General features: G+C 33.1%; 1 protein-coding gene across 6 annotated transcripts in view; it reads left to right on the forward strand.

The window, feature by feature from the left end:
* The window catches only part of LOC114334509 (Bardet-Biedl syndrome 5 protein homolog), a 61,948-nt gene that overhangs the window by 13,453 nt on the left and 27,054 nt on the right, over positions 1-21,441 (forward strand). For 2 of the 6 annotated variants that reach the window (XM_028284562.2, XM_028284572.2), the window contains exons 5-6: positions 3,098-3,335; positions 12,369-12,820. The exons of 3 other annotated variants lie outside the window; for them this stretch is intronic. In XM_028284562.2, the coding sequence (XP_028140363.1) occupies positions 3,098-3,335; positions 12,369-12,776 (646 nt within the window). In that variant the 3' untranslated portion in view covers positions 12,777-12,820. Of the gene's footprint in view, positions 1-3,097; positions 3,336-12,368; positions 12,821-21,441 lie in introns of those variants that run through there. One more of the 6 variants, XM_050655541.1, reaches the window with a different exon arrangement.

Below are 21,441 nucleotides of genomic sequence, written 5' to 3' on the forward strand. Positions count from 1 at the left end.
AAATTCGTGGAAAGTTACACGATTTTCTGAGTCATGCAATTTTGCACATATCTCAAGAATGTTAATATAAAGCTCTTTACAAAGAGGCAGGATGGTTGTGTAGGTATTTCGTATATAAAAATAAAATTTTAAGTCTATAAAATTATTGCTGGTTGTTATACAAACATATTCATATCACCACAATTTTCTGAGTCATGGCATGTCAAGTATGCTTAAAAAACACTAATCTAAAACCGTTTACAAAGTGGCAGGATAGTCGCAAAGATATTTAATATATAAAAATTAATTTTTATATCGTTAAAACAATCGTACGGTATTAAATATTATTTTCCTGAGTAATGTTTCGGATTTTTACACACCTTTCAAATCTAATACCAAACTGTAAGATCTTTATTTTAAGCGATTAGATCATATTTGTATCTAAGTAAACGTAATAAAAGTAATAGGAAGAAAATCAATAATTTTACAATTAATTGGTTATAGTAGGGATTGTACCTATTATACAGGGTGTCCAGAAACTCTTCTAACAAACGAAGCCCGGAGATTCCTCAGATAATTTTAAGAAAATTTAACTCAATTCACCTAGTCCGAAATGCTTCCTAAGAAAGCTAAAGCTCTTTAAAGATGGCGTATTGTAATTAGTTTTATTAAAATAGCTCCAGAACATTCTATTTAGAAAAAACGAAAATTGCTATACCTATTTATCTTTCAGAGATAAATCGATTCCATCAATTGTCAATTTTTAGTACCGGTCATAGGCGTCCATTTAGGGTAGGGAAACGGATATTTTATCGCATAACTTTTCTGTGTTTAACTTTTAAGCATTTTTGACACTGGATTATTAAACTATGGGGTATTCTTGTACTTTGTACTAAAAGGTACTCTTGCTTTAACTCGGTAGGATACGCCAGGTTCTAGAAAAATCAATTTAAAATTTCACAGTTTTTTAATTTGAAAAAAAAATAAAAAAAACTATTTAGAAAAACGAAAACTGGTACGTTTATTTCTCTTCCAGAGATGAATCGATTTTATCAATTGTGAATTTCTAGTATCGGTCATAGGCGTCCGTCTTGGGTAGATCAACGAAATCTCATAACTTGCTTTAATTTTTAAGCATTTTTGACAGTAGAGTATTAAATTATGAGGTATCCTATTAAAATTTTTCTTAAATTCAAAATACGAAAAATTTTAAAATTGATTTTTCTAGAAAACGGTGCATCCAACCGACTTAAATCAAGAGTACCTTTTCGTACTAGAATACCTCACAATTTATTAATATAGTGTCAAAAATCCTTAAAAGTTAAAGACAAAAAAGTTATGCGATAAAATAACCGTTGTCCTACCCAAAACGGACTCCTATGACCGGTACTAGAGTTTCGCAATTGATGGAATCGATTTATCTCTGGAAGATAAAAAGGCGGACCAGTTTTTGTGTATCGAAATGGAAGCGTTCTGGAGATATAAAAAAAAAACTAATTACAAGGCGCCATCTTCAAAGAGCTCTAGCTCCCTTAGGAAACATTTTTGGATTAGGTGAATTGTGTTAAATTGTCTTAAAATGATCTTAGGAATCTTAAAATTATATACAGGGTGTTCCATTTAAGAAAACATAAATTTGTGTCGCCCTGTCAATACGGGTAGCCCTATATATTAGAAAATATTTTTAAATTATGATCTTATCTTTGCCCCACGTTTTACCTAAATAACTTTTTTTCGTATCTCTTACGACAAACGAGTAATTTGACTTTGTCACACTAATGCCCCACCCTGTATACGAAATAACTATAAAACAATCCTGCCTCTTTGTAAATAGACTTATATTAAGATTCTTGAAACATATTCAAAATGGCATTACTCAGAACATCGTGGAAATTTTCACGAATTTTCTTACAAATCTAGGACTTCTTCCGTCTTACTAAAACCGTTTAACCTTCCTACCGAGTACCGAAAAAGTATTGATTGCATTTGAGTATTAAAACTTTTTAAGGGCAGGACTCAGAAAATCACGGAATCAGGGTGAAAATTTTCCGCAGAATTTTCTAAGCGACAAGTATACTTAAACATTAGGAGGCGTCATGCCAATATTTTTTTGATCATTTTGAAATAAATATGTTTAATTTATTTAGTTGGCACGACCCAGAAAATCATGAAAATTTCATTATTTTCCTTACATGTGTGTATACATATATACTACGTTAGCCGGTTTGCAACCCTCCTGCCCAAAAAATTTTCTTCATAAAATCGATAGTATCCTGTCATTCTACGGATATGACAGGACTCAGAAATTCATCGCAAAACCCTATTTTTATTTTTTGGGAAAATCTAGTTTTTACAGGAAAATGTCACAGTAAATTTGTGGATGTTTCCACAGATTGTAAGTACTTCGTCTACCCTTCCAGTATTGCAAAAGGCAGGACTGAGAAAATCGTGGCTGAACTTGTGTTTAATATCTCCCGGTCTAATAGTCCATATCAGATTTAAATTCGATAGAGCAGTTATATAACACTATAAAACATCGTTTTAGGAAAAGAAATCCTATTTTTATGACACTGGGGGGGGGGGGACGGCTAAGTATTGCAGCACAAAAAATTTTACTTCACTGTAATATGCAATATTTTTGTCCATGAGTGTACATATTTAGATATGAATAGAGTATTTGGTTGTCTTTTTAAAGACAGATCACATGCTATGATTTTTTATGGCGGATATTCTTGAGTTGGGATTGATTTCATGTAATCGAATGAAATATCTTTTAGTAAAGTCGTCCCAGGACCGCAACTCATCAATATTGGCAATATCATTTTAAAGTCGTCTACTTTAAAATGTATAATACGTGTCTGAATTGCCGATATAAATGAGTCAGATTAAATAAATTATTAGAAGAATTTTTTACTAAGCAACAACATTTTTGTTTATTTGGTATTATTTTGTATTTTGACAACGACGCCCGACTTGGGCGTCGAAACGTTAATAAAATCATTTTTAGGTAAAATTGTGGCTTATTTCCCATTTGAATATACTTGATTATAAAAATGCCACAAGAAAATAGCTTCAGAGTATTTAGAGTTTTGTTTTCTATAAAGCGTTTTCTTTGTAGAGCATATAATTCTTCTAAACTCTATAGGGAGTTGAAATTAAGAGGAGCCGTTGTTCATAACAAGCAGCTCAAAATTTTACCTTTAGAACAAGTAGTATCAACGGTCAGTGGTGTATGGAACTTATCAAGTGATCAAGGAAGCCTTGGAACCTTTATAGTAACGAACGTCAGGTTCGTATGGTTCGCAGATGTCAATGAAGGATTTAATATATCTCTGCCTTATCTGCAAATCGATAGAGTAAGTTAATGTTGATAATAAACACTTTAAATTTATATAGTATATAATATAGGATTTTCACTTCGGAAAAAATCAAACAAGATAGAATTTTTTGTAATTTCATTAAGAAATGTTTAATAAACAACATATCAAAAAGTTCTACTCGAGAAGTAGGTGCTTCATTTTTTATTAAACAAATGAACTACGAAATTAGATATTTTTTAAATAACTCCGAAAATATAGATTTTAGAAAAAAACTGACTTGACCATTGAAAAATTCAGAAAATTTCACAAAAAAAACCTTTTATAAAAAATGTTCTAAAATTAAATCTGTATCTTCTATAATTTTTTATTTATAACGCCAAACTCACCCTTCTCACAAACATTGTAACGTAAACTAACGTACGGCGAAGTGCACGGTTGAGTTATTTTAATGTAATTCCTTAACTAATGGATCAAATGAAATTTTACAAACTGAACATGAAAGAAGAATAATTAAGCTATCTTATGGTTATGATAGAAAAGAAATAAAATATTTGGGCATAAGTACGGAGTGGGCGGAAATTGAGCCTTACATGAATTTTGTTTAAAAATGATTTAAAAATGTGTAACTAATACAATTTGACTTGTAAGACTCTCAATTTTGCACAACTTACCTTTTAAGCATCTTACTAAATGATGTTTCATTCAAAAAAAATCTCAAACATTTAATTCAAATGATATGACGTCTCAAAAAATGTAATTTTTGAAATCTTCGTAGTTTTATAGAATTACCACCATTTTAAGACGATATTACTCAAGTTTGAACAAATCTATTACAGTTTATAAAAGCTTTTTTTTTAAATCTCAGGATGTAATCTTTAAAATGCACTAAATTATTTTATTTTAGAAATGAAATATACTATTTATTTTTAAGAAAATTAAGAAAGATAACAAAATGTAATACAAAAACCGAAAATTACCAGTTAAAAAAATGTGTATACAAAGTGATCAAAACTTTTTTCTATAAACTTACCTAAAATACATTTAATAATAAGCTTCAACAATAATAAATGTTCAGCAAAAAAAATTTTTTTTTAGCTCTTATACAGTATGTCTGCGTAACTTGGAACCTATTAATAACTTTTTTATTATCAGTTTTACGAAAAAAAGTTATTCTTTATAAAATACTCTGCATCGTTTATAATCCAAGATGCAATTATCATATTACAAGTTTAATTAATATTATACGAGGTGTGTCAAAAAATATGAATTTCACTCAAGAGTAAAGTACCTTTACATTTCACAATATCGAAAATTAATATTAAGAAAAGATGTTTGGAATTAAAAAATTTGTTTTAGTGTCTAATTAAAATATTGTGAATAATAAAGGCGCTTATCTCTTAAGAAAAATTAATATTTTTTACATACCTCGTATAAAATTAAAAAAGTTTGATATCTGATGGTTGTATCTTAGATTTTAGACCAGTGAGAGTATTTTACGAAAAATAACTTTTTTTCGTAAAAGTGATAATAAAATAGTTATTATAATTGTAATAAAATGATGATGAATACCTATCCGTAATTTGAGAAAAAATTGAATTTTTTTTTTTCGATTAGAATGATGTAATTTTATATTTAGACACATTTTTTTATTTCAAACAATAGGTCTGAATCCCGCGTATAAAAAAATTTGATTAATAGCAAGCTGAAAATTTGTTAATAGCTTAAGGGTGTCTAGTCGGATAAACTTTGATATATGGGAACACTGGAACAGGGGCAGTTTTCATTGTGGAACAGGTTAAAACTTTGGAACGGTCACACCACGGAAACGGCGCATTTATTTTGTCCGACAGAACAGACTTAAACTCACCGAACAGAGATTAAACTCTCATGCAAAAATCAGACTGCTATTTATCACCTGTCATAATTCCTGCCATTTAACATCTTCTACATGTTCCACTTATTAAAACGCCCATTTGGTGATAAATAGCAATCTGATTTTTGCATGAGAGTTTAATCTCTGTTCGGAGAGTTTAAGTCTTTTCTGTCGGACAAAATAAATGTGCCGTTTTCGTGGTGTGACCGTTCCAAATTTTTAACCTGTTCTACAATTAAAACTGACCCTGTTCCAGTGTTCCCATATATCAAAGTTTGTCCGTCTAGACACCCTTAAGCTATTAACAAATTTTCAGCTTGCTATTAATCAACTTTTTTTTCATACGCGGGATCCAGACCTAAACTTTTAATAATAGCATTTTTTGATATTCTGGAATATAAAGGTGTTTTACTCCTTAACGGAATTCATATTTTTGACATAACTCGTACAAAATTGACAAAATTTGATACCTGATGGTTTAGTTTTAGATTTTTGACTATCCTGAGCATTGTATTAAGAATATCTTTTTTCGTAAGATTGATAATAAAAAAGTTTTCCATGTGGTTCCTAGCTACGCAGACACACTGTATAAGAGCTTCTGTATAAGAATTTTCAAATTGCAATGCCATATTCGGATTCAGCATAGTCAAAAACAAAATAGAAACACATTTGATCAAAGTAAAATGATGAGTTTAACGATATTTTTAAAATTATTTATACAAAACAATTGTTATTGTTTAAACAATTAATAAACAATTAGCAGCCAAATCTGCGAGTAGAACTTTTTACTTTAACATGTATATAAACTAACAAAAAAGGTTTTAGAAAAATATAAGCTTGTTTGAATTTTTCCGAAACAATGCATGTTTTCGTTCTAATTGCACTCCCCTATAAACTAAGGATAAATTATTAAATTATTGAAAAATAGTAAGTAAAGAGTGTCCACCTGAAGAAATGTTTTTCTAGATTTACAACAGATGGCAACAGAGATAATACCAATTTTTTTAGTTAAAATTAATTTCAGTTTCAGTTGAATGTTTATTTGTGTTATACTAAAAGAATGAGATTTAAGTATTATATTTAACATATTATTTATCTTTGGAGATCAATAGTATAATGATTTATTATGATGGATCATATTATTTTATTATTATACGATTTACCATACATCATAATATCAATGTAAAGATAATTGAACAACCTTTAAAATGAGTTATCACTCGACCCACCTTTCTGTTCAATATTTTAGGGGTGAAATAGACGTATCTAAGCTAAGTTTTTCCAAGAAAATTAATTAGCTTCCCGAAAATGTTTCTGTTTCGTTTTCACTGAATAATTATTTTTAATTAATTATTTCAATTAATTACAATATCATTATTTTTCTTCTTTTAGTTGGGTCTGATCACATACTTAGAATGTTTATTAAAATAAATCAAATTAACGCTAGATGATTCAAATATTGACTATGTCTGGTGTTGAAACAGTTATATAAATTATTTTTGCGTTTTATAATCTGTCGTAAGTTGAAGGTTTACGACCTGACTAAGAACTGATGTTAAAATTAAATCGTTCGTATTAAATTTTCTAATTTAAAATTGGGGAAAGATCCATAAATAAAATATTCAAATATAAATGTCCAAAAAATAAAATAAAATAGGGAATATGATGGTTAACTGTATGAAATCAAAAAGAATTCAAATGCTGCTGAATGGTAAGGAAATCAGACACTAATAGTAGTGATAAAACTAAATTTTAAATTAAACTCAGTAGCTTTAAAACAACTAGTTCTCCCCCTGTGTGGCTCAGTAATACTAGAGCATACCTTTAGATCCAAGGTTTGTGGGTTCGAATCTGAGCTTGGTAGGAAATTTTTCGTTAATTAAAAATTAATTAATGACAATATTTCTATCCTTATGGGATAGATACTCATCGGAGGGACCGCGGACGTTCGGGTACAATTAGCTTCTCTTTGTAAAGATAATAAAGTCGACTTTAATAAGTAACAAGACATTATTATTCAACGCACGACACATTACACTAGGTATCTGATTGCAAAATCAACTAGTTGTCGAGCCATTACGTATAAACATAAAAAAATAAAACAACTAGTTGAAAAGCTATTGAATTATATGGAAAGCAAGTATAGTGTAGAAAACAGAGGTTTAACCTTGCAAAATAGATACAAGTTCAGTTTTATTTTTTTTCTGATATATCAAGGGGTGCTTATTATGAGACTAACTTTTTCATAAAAAAATTTCGCCCCGGAACCCCCTTTTCACCCCCTTAAAGGGGGTAATTTGTGGTTTTTGCGGAACGTAGCCCTTCCTGCACCTTTTGCAAAAAATTTATTTTATAGAAATATGAAGAGGACTACATTTTCTACGATTTATTTCCCAATAGCATATGTCTATCACCCACCGTTTAGTGGGGGTGGGGCCCCAAAGTTGACAAGTTTTTAAAAAAGATGTTTTTAAAAAAAAATATTTTCCCTAACTGTAATGGAAATTAAGAAGAAATCCTGCGGCAGTTATTCACAAATAAGTGACTGATTTTTTGGTATAGGTTTCACTTAAGGGTAATTACCCTTTTTTTTAATTACAAGGTGTTACATTTTAAAAAGCCCCTTTTTATACCATCTGAACCGTTTATGATGTAGTAAAAAACTTTCAGCGATTACCTATGTACTGGTGCTATTTACAAATTTGTATAATGCACCCCCATTTTTCCCCGGAACCATCCAAAAAAAAAAGAAGAATTAATAAAGAAAGTGATTTTCTTGGAACCCTTCACACACAATGCCCTTTATTAAAATACTTCATATATCATTTTGTGCACGTTATTATTACCCATGCATAGACACCAAAAGCGAGTTCCTAGTGCAACCCTTGTAGCCAAAAAAAAATAAATAAAAAAATTTTTTTGTTTGCTTTTTGATCCATATGGGCATATGCTTCATCAATAGTGTTTTTCAAAAATATATATGGTTAGTGCAACATCCCTGCGGAAACCACCCCTATCCTTAAAAATATACTGCAGAAACTACCCCTAACCCTTGGCGAGCATGTTTTTACGATTTTCTCATTACCTAAGCATTCTTTTGAGACAAAACTTATACAAGGTTAAAGACCACTATTTACTCTAAAAATTAGGTCCTATTCATTTTTTTCGTATAAGCAACCGTTACTGCCCAGTGGCGCCGTAAACCTCAGATATGCTTTGGCGGGCACCAGTTTTTGTTTTTTTTTTCGTCACCTGTTCGTTTTATTAATAAAGTACTTGTAAATGTAAAATGTAAAATAAAACAACACAGTGTAACCTACAAATTATGACCTATGTGGCCCAAAATTAATTTTTGCATATTTTCGCCACCTACAAGTATTTTATTGCATTAATGCTACTTTAATAGCGCAATATTCACCCTTATCTGAGCGCTAAGAAGTTGCGGATCCAGGGAGGGGTGATAGGGGCGATCACCCCCCTCCCTCTCAAACCAAGTGATATTATATTTGAAGATTATAAAAATATTCATTTATTTTTATAAAAATTTAGCCAATTGGCGCCCCCCTCTTAACGATGCTGGATCCGCCACTGTCGCTAAAGCATAAAAAGTACGCCATTCTTATAAAAATAATAGTATAATATAAGTATTTCTATAAAAATAAATGAATATTTTTATAATCTTTAAATATAATATCACTTGGTTTGAGAGGGAGGTGATCGTCCCCTGCTTAGCGACCACCTAAGGGTGAATATTGTGCTATTAAGGTAGCAGTAATGCAATAAAATGCGTGTAGGTGGCGAAAATATGCAAAAATTAATTTTGGGCCACCACTGTGGCTTTGGGGCGCAAAGAATGTAAAATGTGCATAGGTCATAATTTGTAGGTTACACTATGTTGTTTTATTTTACATAAGTACTTTATTAATAAAACGAACAGGTGACGAGAAAAAAAAAACAAAAACTGGAGCCCTCCAAAGCATATCTGAGGTTTACGGCGCCACTGTGCCGTAACGGTTGCTTATACGAAAAAAATGAATAGGACCTAATTTTTAGAGTAAATAGTGGTCTTTAACCTTGTATAAGTTTTGTTTAAAAAGATTGCATAGGTAATGAGAAAATCGTAAAAACATGCTCGCCAAGGGGTAGGGGTAGTTTCTGCAGTATATGTTCAAGGATAGGGGTGGTTTACGCAGGGATATTGCAATAACCATATATATTTTTGAAAAACATTATTGATGAAGTATATGCCTATATGGATTAAAAAGTAAAAAAAAATTTTTTTTCCAACCCCCATTTTATTTATCTTTTTGGCTACAGGGGTTGCACTAGGAAATCGCTTTTGGTGTCCATGCATGGGTAATAATAACGTGCACAAAATGATATATAAAGTATATTAATAAAGGGCATTGTGTGTGAAGCATTCCAAGAAAACCATTTTCTTTTTAATTCTTCTTTTTTTGGGTGGTTCCGGGGGCATTATACAAATTTTTAAATAGCACCAGTACATAGGTAATCGCTGAAAGTCTTTTTACTCTAGCATAAACGATTCAGATGGTATAAAAAGGGGTTTTTTAAAATGGAACACCGGCACCGTGTAATTAAAAAAGGGCAATTACCCCTAAGTGATATTATACACCAAAAAATAAGTCACTAATTTGTGAATAATAGCCGCAGGATTTCTTCTTAATTTCCATTACAGTTAGGGAAAAATATATTTTTTAAAAACATCTTTTTTAAAAACTTGTCAACTTTGGGGCCCCACCCCCACTAAACGGTGGGTGATAGACATATGCTGTTGGGAAATTAATCGTAGAAAATATAGTCCTCTTCATATTTCTATAACAGAAATTTTTTGCAAAAGGTACAGGAAGGGCTACGTTCCGCAAAAACCACAAATTACCCCCTTTAAAGGGGTGAAAAGGGGGGTTCCGGGGCGAAATTTTTTAAGAAAAGTTAGTCTCATAATAAACACCCCTTGATATACCAGAAAAAAATAAAACAGGTCTTGTGTCCATTTTGCAAGGTTCAACCTCTGTTACCTACACTAGTAGAAAGGTTAATCAATTTAAATATTTTGGGAACGATTAGTAGCCCAATAAATGAACGTTTTGGTGTGTAATTTTCAGGGGCAACTCCGAATTGCATGGAAATTTGGATTTAGGTTCTACTTACCCTCCACTTCAAAGTTGAATTTATCCCATTGGTTGCTTTTACTTGGGGGGTGACAGTCACCCCTTCTCAGGGGGTGAAAAACGCGTGTTTAAAATAAGCCCATAAATTGACCGATTATAAGCAACTTTAGTTATATAAAGTTTTTTACATAAGTCAATACTTTACGCGTTATTTGCAGTTGAAAATGTTGATTTTTCGACAAAAAAACTACGTTTTCAGACAGTTTTTTGCAAATAACTCAAAAAGTAAATATTTTATCGAAAAAAATATTCTAAGTAAAAGTGTAGCTTATCAAAAAACAAAAAAAAATGGTGTATCAGTAAAGTATATACATTAAGAAAAAGCAAAGTTGTAGCTCATGAAAAATACGCTCTTATTCGTCTAATTTCAAATCGAATAAGTCAACACGAAATCACCGAAAAGTTAAGCACTTTTCGGGAAAAGTTTATTCACATTTTTAAAGTACCTAAAAATGATTTATACTTGTTTTTTACAAAAGTTTCTAGCACCAAAAATAAACGAGTTAAACTGAAAAAAAAAGTTGGCCCCTTTTTTTGGTAAAAAAAAAATTGTGAAAATCTCCCTCTATTTAGAACCCTAAATAAAATTAATCGTTACCGCTTTACCATTTATTTTAACTGTATATATATTGTTTATATGATCTGTAAATTTGATTGGCTTGAAGTGCTTATTTTTGAAAAAATTTGGTTTTATAATAAAACAAAATTTTCTAAAAATTTTTGAAAAATTTTCATTTTTCAAAATAACTTAAAAAGTATTAGTGATAAGAAAAATCTTAAAGAGTAAAACATATAGATTTTCTTATTATAAATATGCTAGTTTCATTTTGTTTTTCCTAAAAACAAAAATTGGTTAAGATATGGCTGTTCAAAATTTGCATATACTCGTGATTAGTGGCCCGTTCAAGCTTTTTTAACTATACTCCTTTCAAAAATAAGCCCTTTAAACCGGTGAGACTGACAGATCAGATAAAAAATAGATAAGTAAGTAAATTGTTTGTAAAGCGGTAGCGATTAATTTCATTTGAGGAGCTAAACACGGGGAGATTTGCATGATTTTTTTACAAAAAAAAAGAGGGCCAACTTTATTTTGAGCGTAACTCGCTTATTTTTAATGCTAGAAACTTTTATGAACAATTCTAATAAAGCTTTTTATAAACACTTTAAAAAAGTTTTAACAGATTTTTCCCGAAAAGTGCTTAATTTTTCCGCGATTTCACCTTGAAATATTCGATTTGGAATTAGACGCACAAGAACGTATGTTTCATGAGCTACAACTTTGTTTTTGCTTGATTGAGAGACTTTACTGATAAAAATTTTTTTTCAGTTTTTTATAGGCTACACTTTTGCTAAGAATATTTTTTTCGATCAAGTGTTTACTTTTTGAGTTATTTGCGAAAAACCGTCCGAAAACGTAGTTTTTTTGTCGAAAAATAAACATTTTCAATCGAAAATAACTCGAAAAGTATTGACTTACATAAAAAAACTCTATAGAACAAAAGTTGCTTAAAATCAGTCAATTTATCCATTTCCGGTCTTATCTTGAATATATGTTTTTTCACCCCCGAGAAGGGGTGACTGTCACCCCCCAAGTAAAAGCAACCAACGGCACAATATCAACTTTGAAGTGGAGGGTAAGTATATATATAGATACTTATATCCAAACTTATATACTTATATATACTATATCCAAATTTTCATGCAATTCGGAGTTGCCCCTGAAAATTACACGGTATCGCCGTATTTCCCGTTCATTTACTGGGCTATAGGTATAACAGACCAGATAAATTCATACATTAAATATAGCGCAAAAATACAGACTAAAACCGCTTTTTTAAATTGAATATTTCTTTTACTTTCAGGTAAATAACAAAATGAAATGACGTTTATTAAACGTCATTCAATGTTTACATATCGAAACCGTACCGGACATACTGCGTGACTTGCATTAGGATTAGGATAAGAAATAATATCGTTTTGAATAACATTTTTTGTATTTTTTAGATTGCAATAAGAGACTCAAAGTTTGGAACTGCACTCGTTATAACAAGCTCAGAGTCGAGTGGACTGTACGTGTTAGGCTTTAAAGTAGATCCAGAAGAAAAACTGAAAATACTGTTTAAAGAACTCTCTTCTTTACACACTGTTTACACTACTAAGCCTACTTTTGGAGTGGAATACAAATGGACATCTTCACAGAATACAAAAGAACACAATAATAACATAATTGCGGAATTTGAAGCATTCGATGAAAGTAAAAATGAGATATCAAATTCCATATCGGCTTATTTAGCCGATGAAGGTCATTCCAAGGACCGACTACCAGCGTTCTGTCCTGAATTGGGGTTGGCCGTTGAATCTATTAAAGAGGGATACACGTTACAAAAACTTTGGGAAGTCATACCTTCATAAATATTATCATAAAACTAATATTTTGAAATATAATTTAATAAATCTTATAATTGTTTTTATTTATTTATTCTACATATTTGTACTAGCCCTCAGATTCAAATAAAACACCAAATCTCTTAGACTTCTTTGTGATTAAAGGTATCCCTCTTAACAACTTAGCAATATAATTATATTGCTAACCTCTCATCTTGCACCTCTCGTCAGACCATTCCCACATTATAATTGACTAAGACTCCAAAATCATTCTCAGAAATAGGCCACCAATCCTAACCAATAACCAAACAAATTGGAACATATTCCGAAGTACACTAACAGAACACGTATCAACGAACTTGCCACTTAAACAGAAATACAAATTGAAAACGCAGTACAACTTATTAACTCCATAAGAAAGTCGGGGTGGAGTGCTACTCCCGCAGAGACAATATGGAAGGAAGCCATAAATTTTTCTCTAAGTGCAAAAAAACTTGGTCGAAGGGTAAAGAAAACTTAGGAGAAAGTGGCAAAACACACATGCACCTATTGACAAAGCAAATCCGAACAGAATTATCAGAAGACTTAAAAATCTATTAAAAGAAGAAAAAACAGAGGGATCCAAATTTACTTTGAAAATCTGACTCCGTTCAAAGATACAAACTATTCTTTATGGAAGACGACGAGAAAAGTAAAAGGGCCACAAGACGCCATACCTCCTTTAAAAATGTAAATGGGCAAGAACAAACACAGAGAAATCCATTCGCAGAAAATCTTTCGACAGTATTTTCGACAATATTTAGTCCATTTACCAGAGTAGTACCACTAGAAAAAGAAGAACCATTTATTCTTTTCTTGAGGCTCCATATCAAGTGGAACTGCCAATTTCCAAGTTTAATATTAAAGAAGTGAAACAGATAATAAAGAATAAGAACCTAATAAGGCGCCGTGATTCGATCTCATAACTAGTAAGGTCCTTCAGGAACTAACCAATGATTGCTACAGAATAATCACTATGATATTCAATGCTATGTTAAGTCAGCATTACTTCCCTTTGCATTACTTCTCTTTCGCTTTGAAATGGAAAGTGGCACAGATTATACTCATTTAAAAACATGGTAAAGATCCAAAAGATTTTAACTCATACCGACCGATTAGTCTACTCCCAATCATTTCTAAGGTGTTTAAAAAACTTTTGTTAAGAAAAACTAAGCCAATATTGGAGTAAAATGGACCATTAATTTGGATTTCGTAACCAACATGATACAATAGAACAAGTTCACAGACTATACACAACAAGAAGAACTAGTCCCGAAAACAAGAAATACTGCACTGCAGCCTTTTTAGATGCCTCTCAAGCTTTTGTCAAGGTGTGGCACACAGGACTTCTGTACAAATTAAAGAAAAACTTCCTTATCCTTACTTCAAACTGCTTCAATCATACCTTACAGAAAGGAAATATCTAGTAAAACATAGTGAAACCTATAAAAACACTACCCCAGCCTATCTGGTGTACCTCAGGGTAGTGTGCTCGAACCTATCCTGTAGGTACGTGATATTTACGGCTGACTTACCAACAAGCAATAACGTAAGGGTTGCAACATTTGCAGATGATACTGCTTTCTTGGCCTCTCACGGTAATACAATAATAGCATCAGAGATACTGCAACTACATCTGAACACAAATCAATGGCTTAAACTCTAGAGAATTGGAGTAAACCCCTCAAAATTCACAAACATTACATTCACTCTAAGAAGAGATACATGTCCCCAAGTTAACCTCAATGGACATCCTTTGCCCCAAAGGATGACGTAAAATATCTAGGCATTCACCTTGACAAACGACTAACTTGGACCAAACATATATGGACAAAAAGACTTCAACTGGGAATTTTATACAGAAAATTTAACTGGATGTTGGGAAAAAATTATTTTCCTAATCATCGTCAACAAGCCGCTGATATACAAAGCAATAATAAAACCTATTTGGTCATATGGTTTGCAGCTCTGGAGATCAATTAGCAAATCTATTATTATGAAAATACAAAGATTTAAATCCAAAATTTTGAGGACATTCGCTAATACCCCTTGGTATGTCCAGACTTTCCTCTGACTATATTTCAAACGCAGCACTTGTCTAGTTCAAAGTGCATATTAATATCATTAGAGAATGTTTCTACTGTTTTTAGCATCTGTTCTAGATTGTCTCGAGTAGAAGCCATTAATTTCAAATCATTCATATACAACAGATGATTAAGTTTCGCTACTACAGTATTCTTGTTTTTAATGCTATAACCTGAGTCAGTGACATTATAGATATATTCTTAATATATCTATAAGCCATTCATACGGCACTGAATCAAAGGCCTTTTTGTAGTCAATAAAGGCAGTAAAAAGGTTCCTTTGGTTGGTAAATGCTTGGTTAGAAATGACTGAGTCGATGATAAATTATTCTTTGCAACCCATAGAACCCTTAGCGCATCCTTTCTGTTGAGGCTCTATGATATTGTTTAAAGCACAGTGTTGGTAGATACACCGGGTTATACAGGATGTGACCAATTTATACAAAGTTGGAAGACAAGTAATTGGGCGGTATTTGGCTGGATCTTGGGTGTTATTTTGATCCTTCGGTATTAAATAAGTGGTTCCCTGAGTTAGAAATGATGGTATTTCCTGCGGGTTAGAAATAACATGATTAATTAATGTTGATAAGCACTCATGAATACTCCAAAACTTCTTAAGCCAGAAGTTCTGAACTCCGTCTGGTCCAGGAGATTTCCAGTTATGAAGCTCTTTGATGATATTTGAGACCTCTTCAGTAGTAAATGGTTCGTAGTTAGCTGTGACGTAGTGGTGACAGTTGTGCGTTGTATCTTCTATCCAGTCAGCATTGTTGATAAGAGCAGCTGGTGTGGAAAGTTGATTTCCCCAAAACTCATGAATCTCTTCTTGGCTACTTTCTACACTTTCGACACTTTCTACGATGGAGTTGAGTTTTCGAAGACCTTATCCAGATTTAGCCATACGGCTCACACTCCCTCTGAGGGGAAAATTGACTCATCCCAGATACCTACGGTATCAAAAGGATTGAGCTCTGGTGGGACTCTTTCCGTGTTACCGAGCCCTAGGTGACTTGGAATGCAGGTGTATCTCCCAAAAATTTTCGTACACTTCTGGCCGTCGCAAGTAGTACAGCTTTCTGCATGGTCTTATAAAGATGTTCATTGAGACCCAGCTTTTTTATGCTTTCGAGGAGGGTCTTCGGAATGACTCCAGTAGTAGACATAACAATAGGTATCGTCTGGGTACTTTGCATTCTCCATTGTCTCCGTATTTGGATTTCCAGATCTCTGTACTTGGCGATCTTTTCAGTAAATTTACTACGTAGATTATTGTTGTTAGGTATCGCCACATCAATTAGTGTTGTTTGTCTTGTTAATTTATTAACTAGTTCGAAATCTGGTCTATTATGTGCCACTGTTTGGTCTGTGAGCACAGTGCGGTCCCAGTATAGCTTGTAGTTGCCATCCTCAAGCATACTCTCAAAAACGTATTGATAATATGGCAGATGGTCCGTTTGGAGAAGTCCCAGCTTGTTAGCTATCTCTTGATGAAGGATTTTCCCACTGCGTCATGCCGTTCCTTGTATTCAGTTGCAGCAAATACCTGGCAGCCCCCTGTAATATGTTGGATGGTTTCTTGGGCTTGACATCCATATTGGCATCTGTCGTTTTGAACCTGAGGGTCTTTGACGATATATTTTAGGTAATTTCTGGTTGGTATAACCTGATCCTGAATTGCCAGTAATGAACCCTTCGTTTCAGGGAACATCTTTCCTGATGTCAACCAATAGTTCGACGCTGTATTGTCGACATAGTCTTGGCTGACCTCATTGGGATGTCGCCCGTGCAAAGGTTTACCCATCCAGGTGCGCAGTTTTTCGTCCTTAGTAAGGTGGTTTATGCGCATTTCTGGTTCCCTCAGTTTGATCGGTGTTGTGTCATCTACTGCGCAAATTGCGCGGTGTAGAGTAGATGTTTCAGCCTGCATCTGAAAATAAGTTCTTAAATTAGCAATCTGTTTATCTAATTGCTCACCTATATCCATAAGTCCTCTTAATACCGGGGTAATGTCGTTCGTTCTACTGCACTTTTAGGGTGGTGTTTTTGTGCCTTTGTTAGGTGTGTTCGTACTTTTCGCTGAAGATTGTCTATACGAAGACCTTTATTATTATTATTATTATTATTATTACAATCTTCTCAAAAACCAACAAGCAAAGAGAGGCCTAAGCAAACCTGATGGAGCCTACAGCAGCGGAAGATACGCCTTCAACAGTGCTTAGCCATTGTGTTCTGTACCATTTTTAGTTTTCGTGCTCGCGTATCAGTTTATATAAATTCAATGCGCATTCCACCCGTAAACAAGCCAATATCCTTCAAACAGCTTGTAAGAAATCTTAGATGTTAATAAAAAAATATTGTATTAGCACTTTAGTACAAGAATAGACAGCAAAGGCAATAACAAGAATAAATTTAAAATTTAATCAATTTATAAGGAAGAAAAAATTAGAGAAAAGTAGTAACTATAATCGAAAAAATCAGCAACCAGATTGAAACAGAAAATACCACAAGAGATTTTATAGAAAGAATATCAAAATAAGCATAAACACAAATTTTCTTGATCTTTTTGATCATCTTGCAATCGTGTAGGTGGTCTTCCTCTGTTTAGTTAATCTGTTCTTGGTCTCCATTCGGTTAACTTGCGTGTCCACCAGTGGCGTACCGATAGATCAACGGGCCCTGGTTCCAGTTGGGATGCAGGCCCGCCCGCCCTATAAAAACACACATTGTATAGGTATCAAAAATTTTTATTTACTTACTTACTTAAGCCGTCCTCTTATACGTCGAGGTGCCGAGGATAATAATATTAAAGTTTTTATATATAATCTTTAGACCTTCTACCCTCTTGGGTGTAGGTATTAACGTGTGCTCTGTTAACAGTGCACAAATCTCTTCCATTGTTTCCTGTTCTGTGCCATCGCCTTTGCTTCTTTCCATGATATTCCTTTTTTGCCAAGAATCTTTGCCATCACTTCGTTCCATGTCTCTCTCGGTCTTCCTCTACTTATTTTTCCCTGCACCTTCGTTTCCCATATCTTTTAACTGGTACTTCTTTCTGTAGTCGTTGTAGATGCCCCCACCAACTTAATTGTCTTTTTTCAACATACTCCATCATTGTCTCGATTTTCAGTTCTTCTCTTATGTAGTTATTCCTTACCCTATCCCTTCTAGTGACTCCTTGAACTCTGCGTAGATACCTCATTTCTGCTGCCTGTATCTTACTTTTCTGTTGTCTATTTAGTACCCAGGATTCACATCCGTATGTAAGTACTGGTCTGTATATAGCCTTAAATATCTTGATTTTCGTATGTTTCGATACTTCTTTCTTGTTAATAATTGTTTTTCCTATTGCGTGGTACAGTCTATTCACTTTATCAATTCTTTTGTTGATCTCAGCTCCCTGTCTACCTGTTTCTTCAATGGTTACTCCCAAGTACTCGAATGATTGTACCTGTCTAATCTCTGTATCATCTACCTGGACATGTACATCCTCTCTTTCTTTAGCTATTACCATTACCTTCGATTTCTCTTTGTTCATAGTCATACCATACTTTTTTAAAACTGTGTTCCATGTTTTTACGCTTCTTTGTAGCTCGTCTTCAGTCGCTGCTAAAATTACTACATCGTCGGCAAATTTACAATCTGCTATCTCTGTGCTTTTCAGATTTCTATACCCTATGTGTAATGGTCTGACTTTTGTTTTTGTTTCTTTTATTATTTCGTCCATAAAAGTAATAAATAGTAACGGGCTCAAGCTTCCCCTTGTCTTACACACACCTTCAGTTGTTCTGAACTGGTCAGATATCATATTTTTACTTATCACACGGTTTCTAGTGTCTCTGTATATTGATTTAGTTACCTGTATAAGTTTCTCTGGTATGTTTCTGTTCTTCAGACTTTTCCATACTTTTGATCTAGGTACTTTGTCGAATGCTTTTTCCATATCAAGGAAACTGAAGTACGTTTTTTTCTTCCTAGATAATCTTTTATTGATTATATCGTTTAACGTAAAAATGTGATCTTGTGTACATCTACCAGGTCTACACACATTGTATAGGTATCAAAAATTTTTATTTACTTACTTACTTAAGCCGTCCTCTTATACGTCGAGGTGCCGAGGATAATAATATTAAAGTTTTTATATATAATCTTTAGACCTTCTACCCTCTTGGGTGTAGGTATTAACGTGTGCTCTGTTAACAGTGCACAAATCTCTTCCATTGTTTCCTGTTCTGTGCCATCGCCTTTGCTTCTTTCCATGATATTCCTTTTTTGCCAAGAATCTTTGCCATCACTTCGTTCCATGTCTCTCTCGGTCTTCCTCTACTTATTTTTCCCTGCACCTTCGTTTCCCATATCTTTTAACTGGTACTTCTTTCTGTAGTCGTTGTAGATGCCCCCACCAACTTAATTGTCTTTTTTCAACATACTCCATCATTGTCTCGATTTTCAGTTCTTCTCTTATGTAGTTATTCCTTACCCTATCCCTTCTAGTGACTCCTTGAACTCTGCGTAGATACCTCATTTCTGCTGCCTGTATCTTACTTTTCTGTTGTCTATTTAGTACCCAGGATTCACATCCGTATGTAAGTACTGGTCTGTATATAGCCTTAAATATCTTGATTTTCGTATGTTTCGATACTTCTTTCTTGTTAATAATTGTTTTTCCTATTGCGTGGTACAGTCTATTCACTTTATCAATTCTTTTGTTGATCTCAGCTCCCTGTCTACCTGTTTCTTCAATGGTTACTCCCAAGTACTCGAATGATTGTACCTGTCTAATCTCTGTATCATCTACCTGGACATGTACATCCTCTCTTTCTTTAGCTATTACCATTACCTTCGATTTCTCTTTGTTCATAGTCATACCATACTTTTTTAAAACTGTGTTCCATGTTTTTACGCTTCTTTGTAGCTCGTCTTCAGTCGCTGCTAAAATTACTACATCGTCGGCAAATTTACAATCTGCTATCTCTGTGCTTTTCAGATTTCTATACCCTATGTGTAATGGTCTGACTTTTGTTTTTGTTTCTTTTATTATTTCGTCCATAAAAGTAATAAATAGTAACGGGCTCAAGCTTCCCCTTGTCTTACACACACCTTCAGTTGTTCTGAACTGGTCAGATATCATATTTTTACTTATCACACGGTTTCTAGTGTCTCTGATTTAGTTACCTGTATAAGTTTCTCTGGTATGTTTCTGTTCTTCAGACTTTTCCATACTTTTGATCTAGGTACTTTGTCGAATGCTTTTTCCATATCAAGGAAACTGAAGTACGTTTTTTTCTTCCTAGATAATCTTTTATTGATTATATCGTTTAACGTAAAAATGTGATCTTGTGTACATCTACCAGGTCTAAAACCACTTTGCGATTCTTCTAAAGTTGGTTCTATTATTTTTCTCAGTCTACTCTCTACTATTAGCTCATAAACTTTCATCACTGTACTTAACAGAGTTATTCCTCTATAGTTATTGCAATTCTTTTTGTCATCCTTTTTATGTATAGGTACAATTAGACCAATCTCCCAGTCTGTAGGTATTTGTTCATCTCTCCAAATCATTTGAAATAGTTCTAATAACTTTTGTAGTCCCACATCACCCGTGTTTTTGATCATTTCCGCCGTAATTTGATCATGACCTGGTGCCTTTCCATTTTATCTTCCTAATCGCGTCAGGTAGTTCATCCATTGTAATGTTTGGTATAAATTCAACTTCTTGTTCGCCAGTTCTTTCTTCATCTTCTTCACTTGTTCTGTGTGGTTCGTGTTGTAGTAGTTTCTGGAAATATTCTTTCCGTCTTTTCATAATGCTCACTTCATCAGTCAGTAGATCTCCATTCTGATCTTTTAATGATGTTACTTCCTTATGTTTATTACCTCTTATTCCTTTTATGACCTTATAAAATAATTTCTGATTGCTTCTGCTATCGTGTTCTAATTTATCTCCAAAATCTTTCCAGGACTTTTGTTTTGCTGCTACTACTATATTTTTAACTCTTTTCCGCTGCTCTCTATATTGTTTATAATTTTCTTCTGTTCGGTTACCTATATATTTTCTCCACATCTCCTTTTTCTTGCGCGTGTGTCTTCTGATTTCCTCTGTCCACCATGCTGTTAGATTCTGTTTACTGTTGCTTTTGTGTATTCCACAAACTCTCTCTGGTGTTTTTATAATTGTGTCTTTGAATGTTTGCCACATTTGTTCCACTTGTAAGTTTTCCCAATTTTTCCCTCCTAATTCTTCGTTCAAAACATTTACATATTTGTTCGCTAAAGTTTTGTGTCTTAATCTGTATGATTTGATTGTTCTAAATTCTTTTGTTATTGCTCTTTGGTTGTGATCCTCTGTTACTTCGTCTTTTATTGTTGCCACGAGTAAATAATGATCACTACCTATCTCTGGACCGCGTCTTACTCTTACATCAGTGATTTTCCTTCTATTTTCTTTTTCTATCAACACATAGTCTATTATGGATTTTTCACCTGTGCTAGGTTCTTCCCTTGTATACTTATCTTTGTGTTCATAGAAGGTATTTGTGACGATCAAATTGTGTATTTGACGGTAGTCGAGT

Source organism: Diabrotica virgifera, chromosome 7 (genome assembly GCF_917563875.1).
Source record: "Diabrotica virgifera virgifera chromosome 7, PGI_DIABVI_V3a".
NCBI classification, from domain to species: Eukaryota; Metazoa; Arthropoda; class Insecta; order Coleoptera; family Chrysomelidae; genus Diabrotica; species Diabrotica virgifera.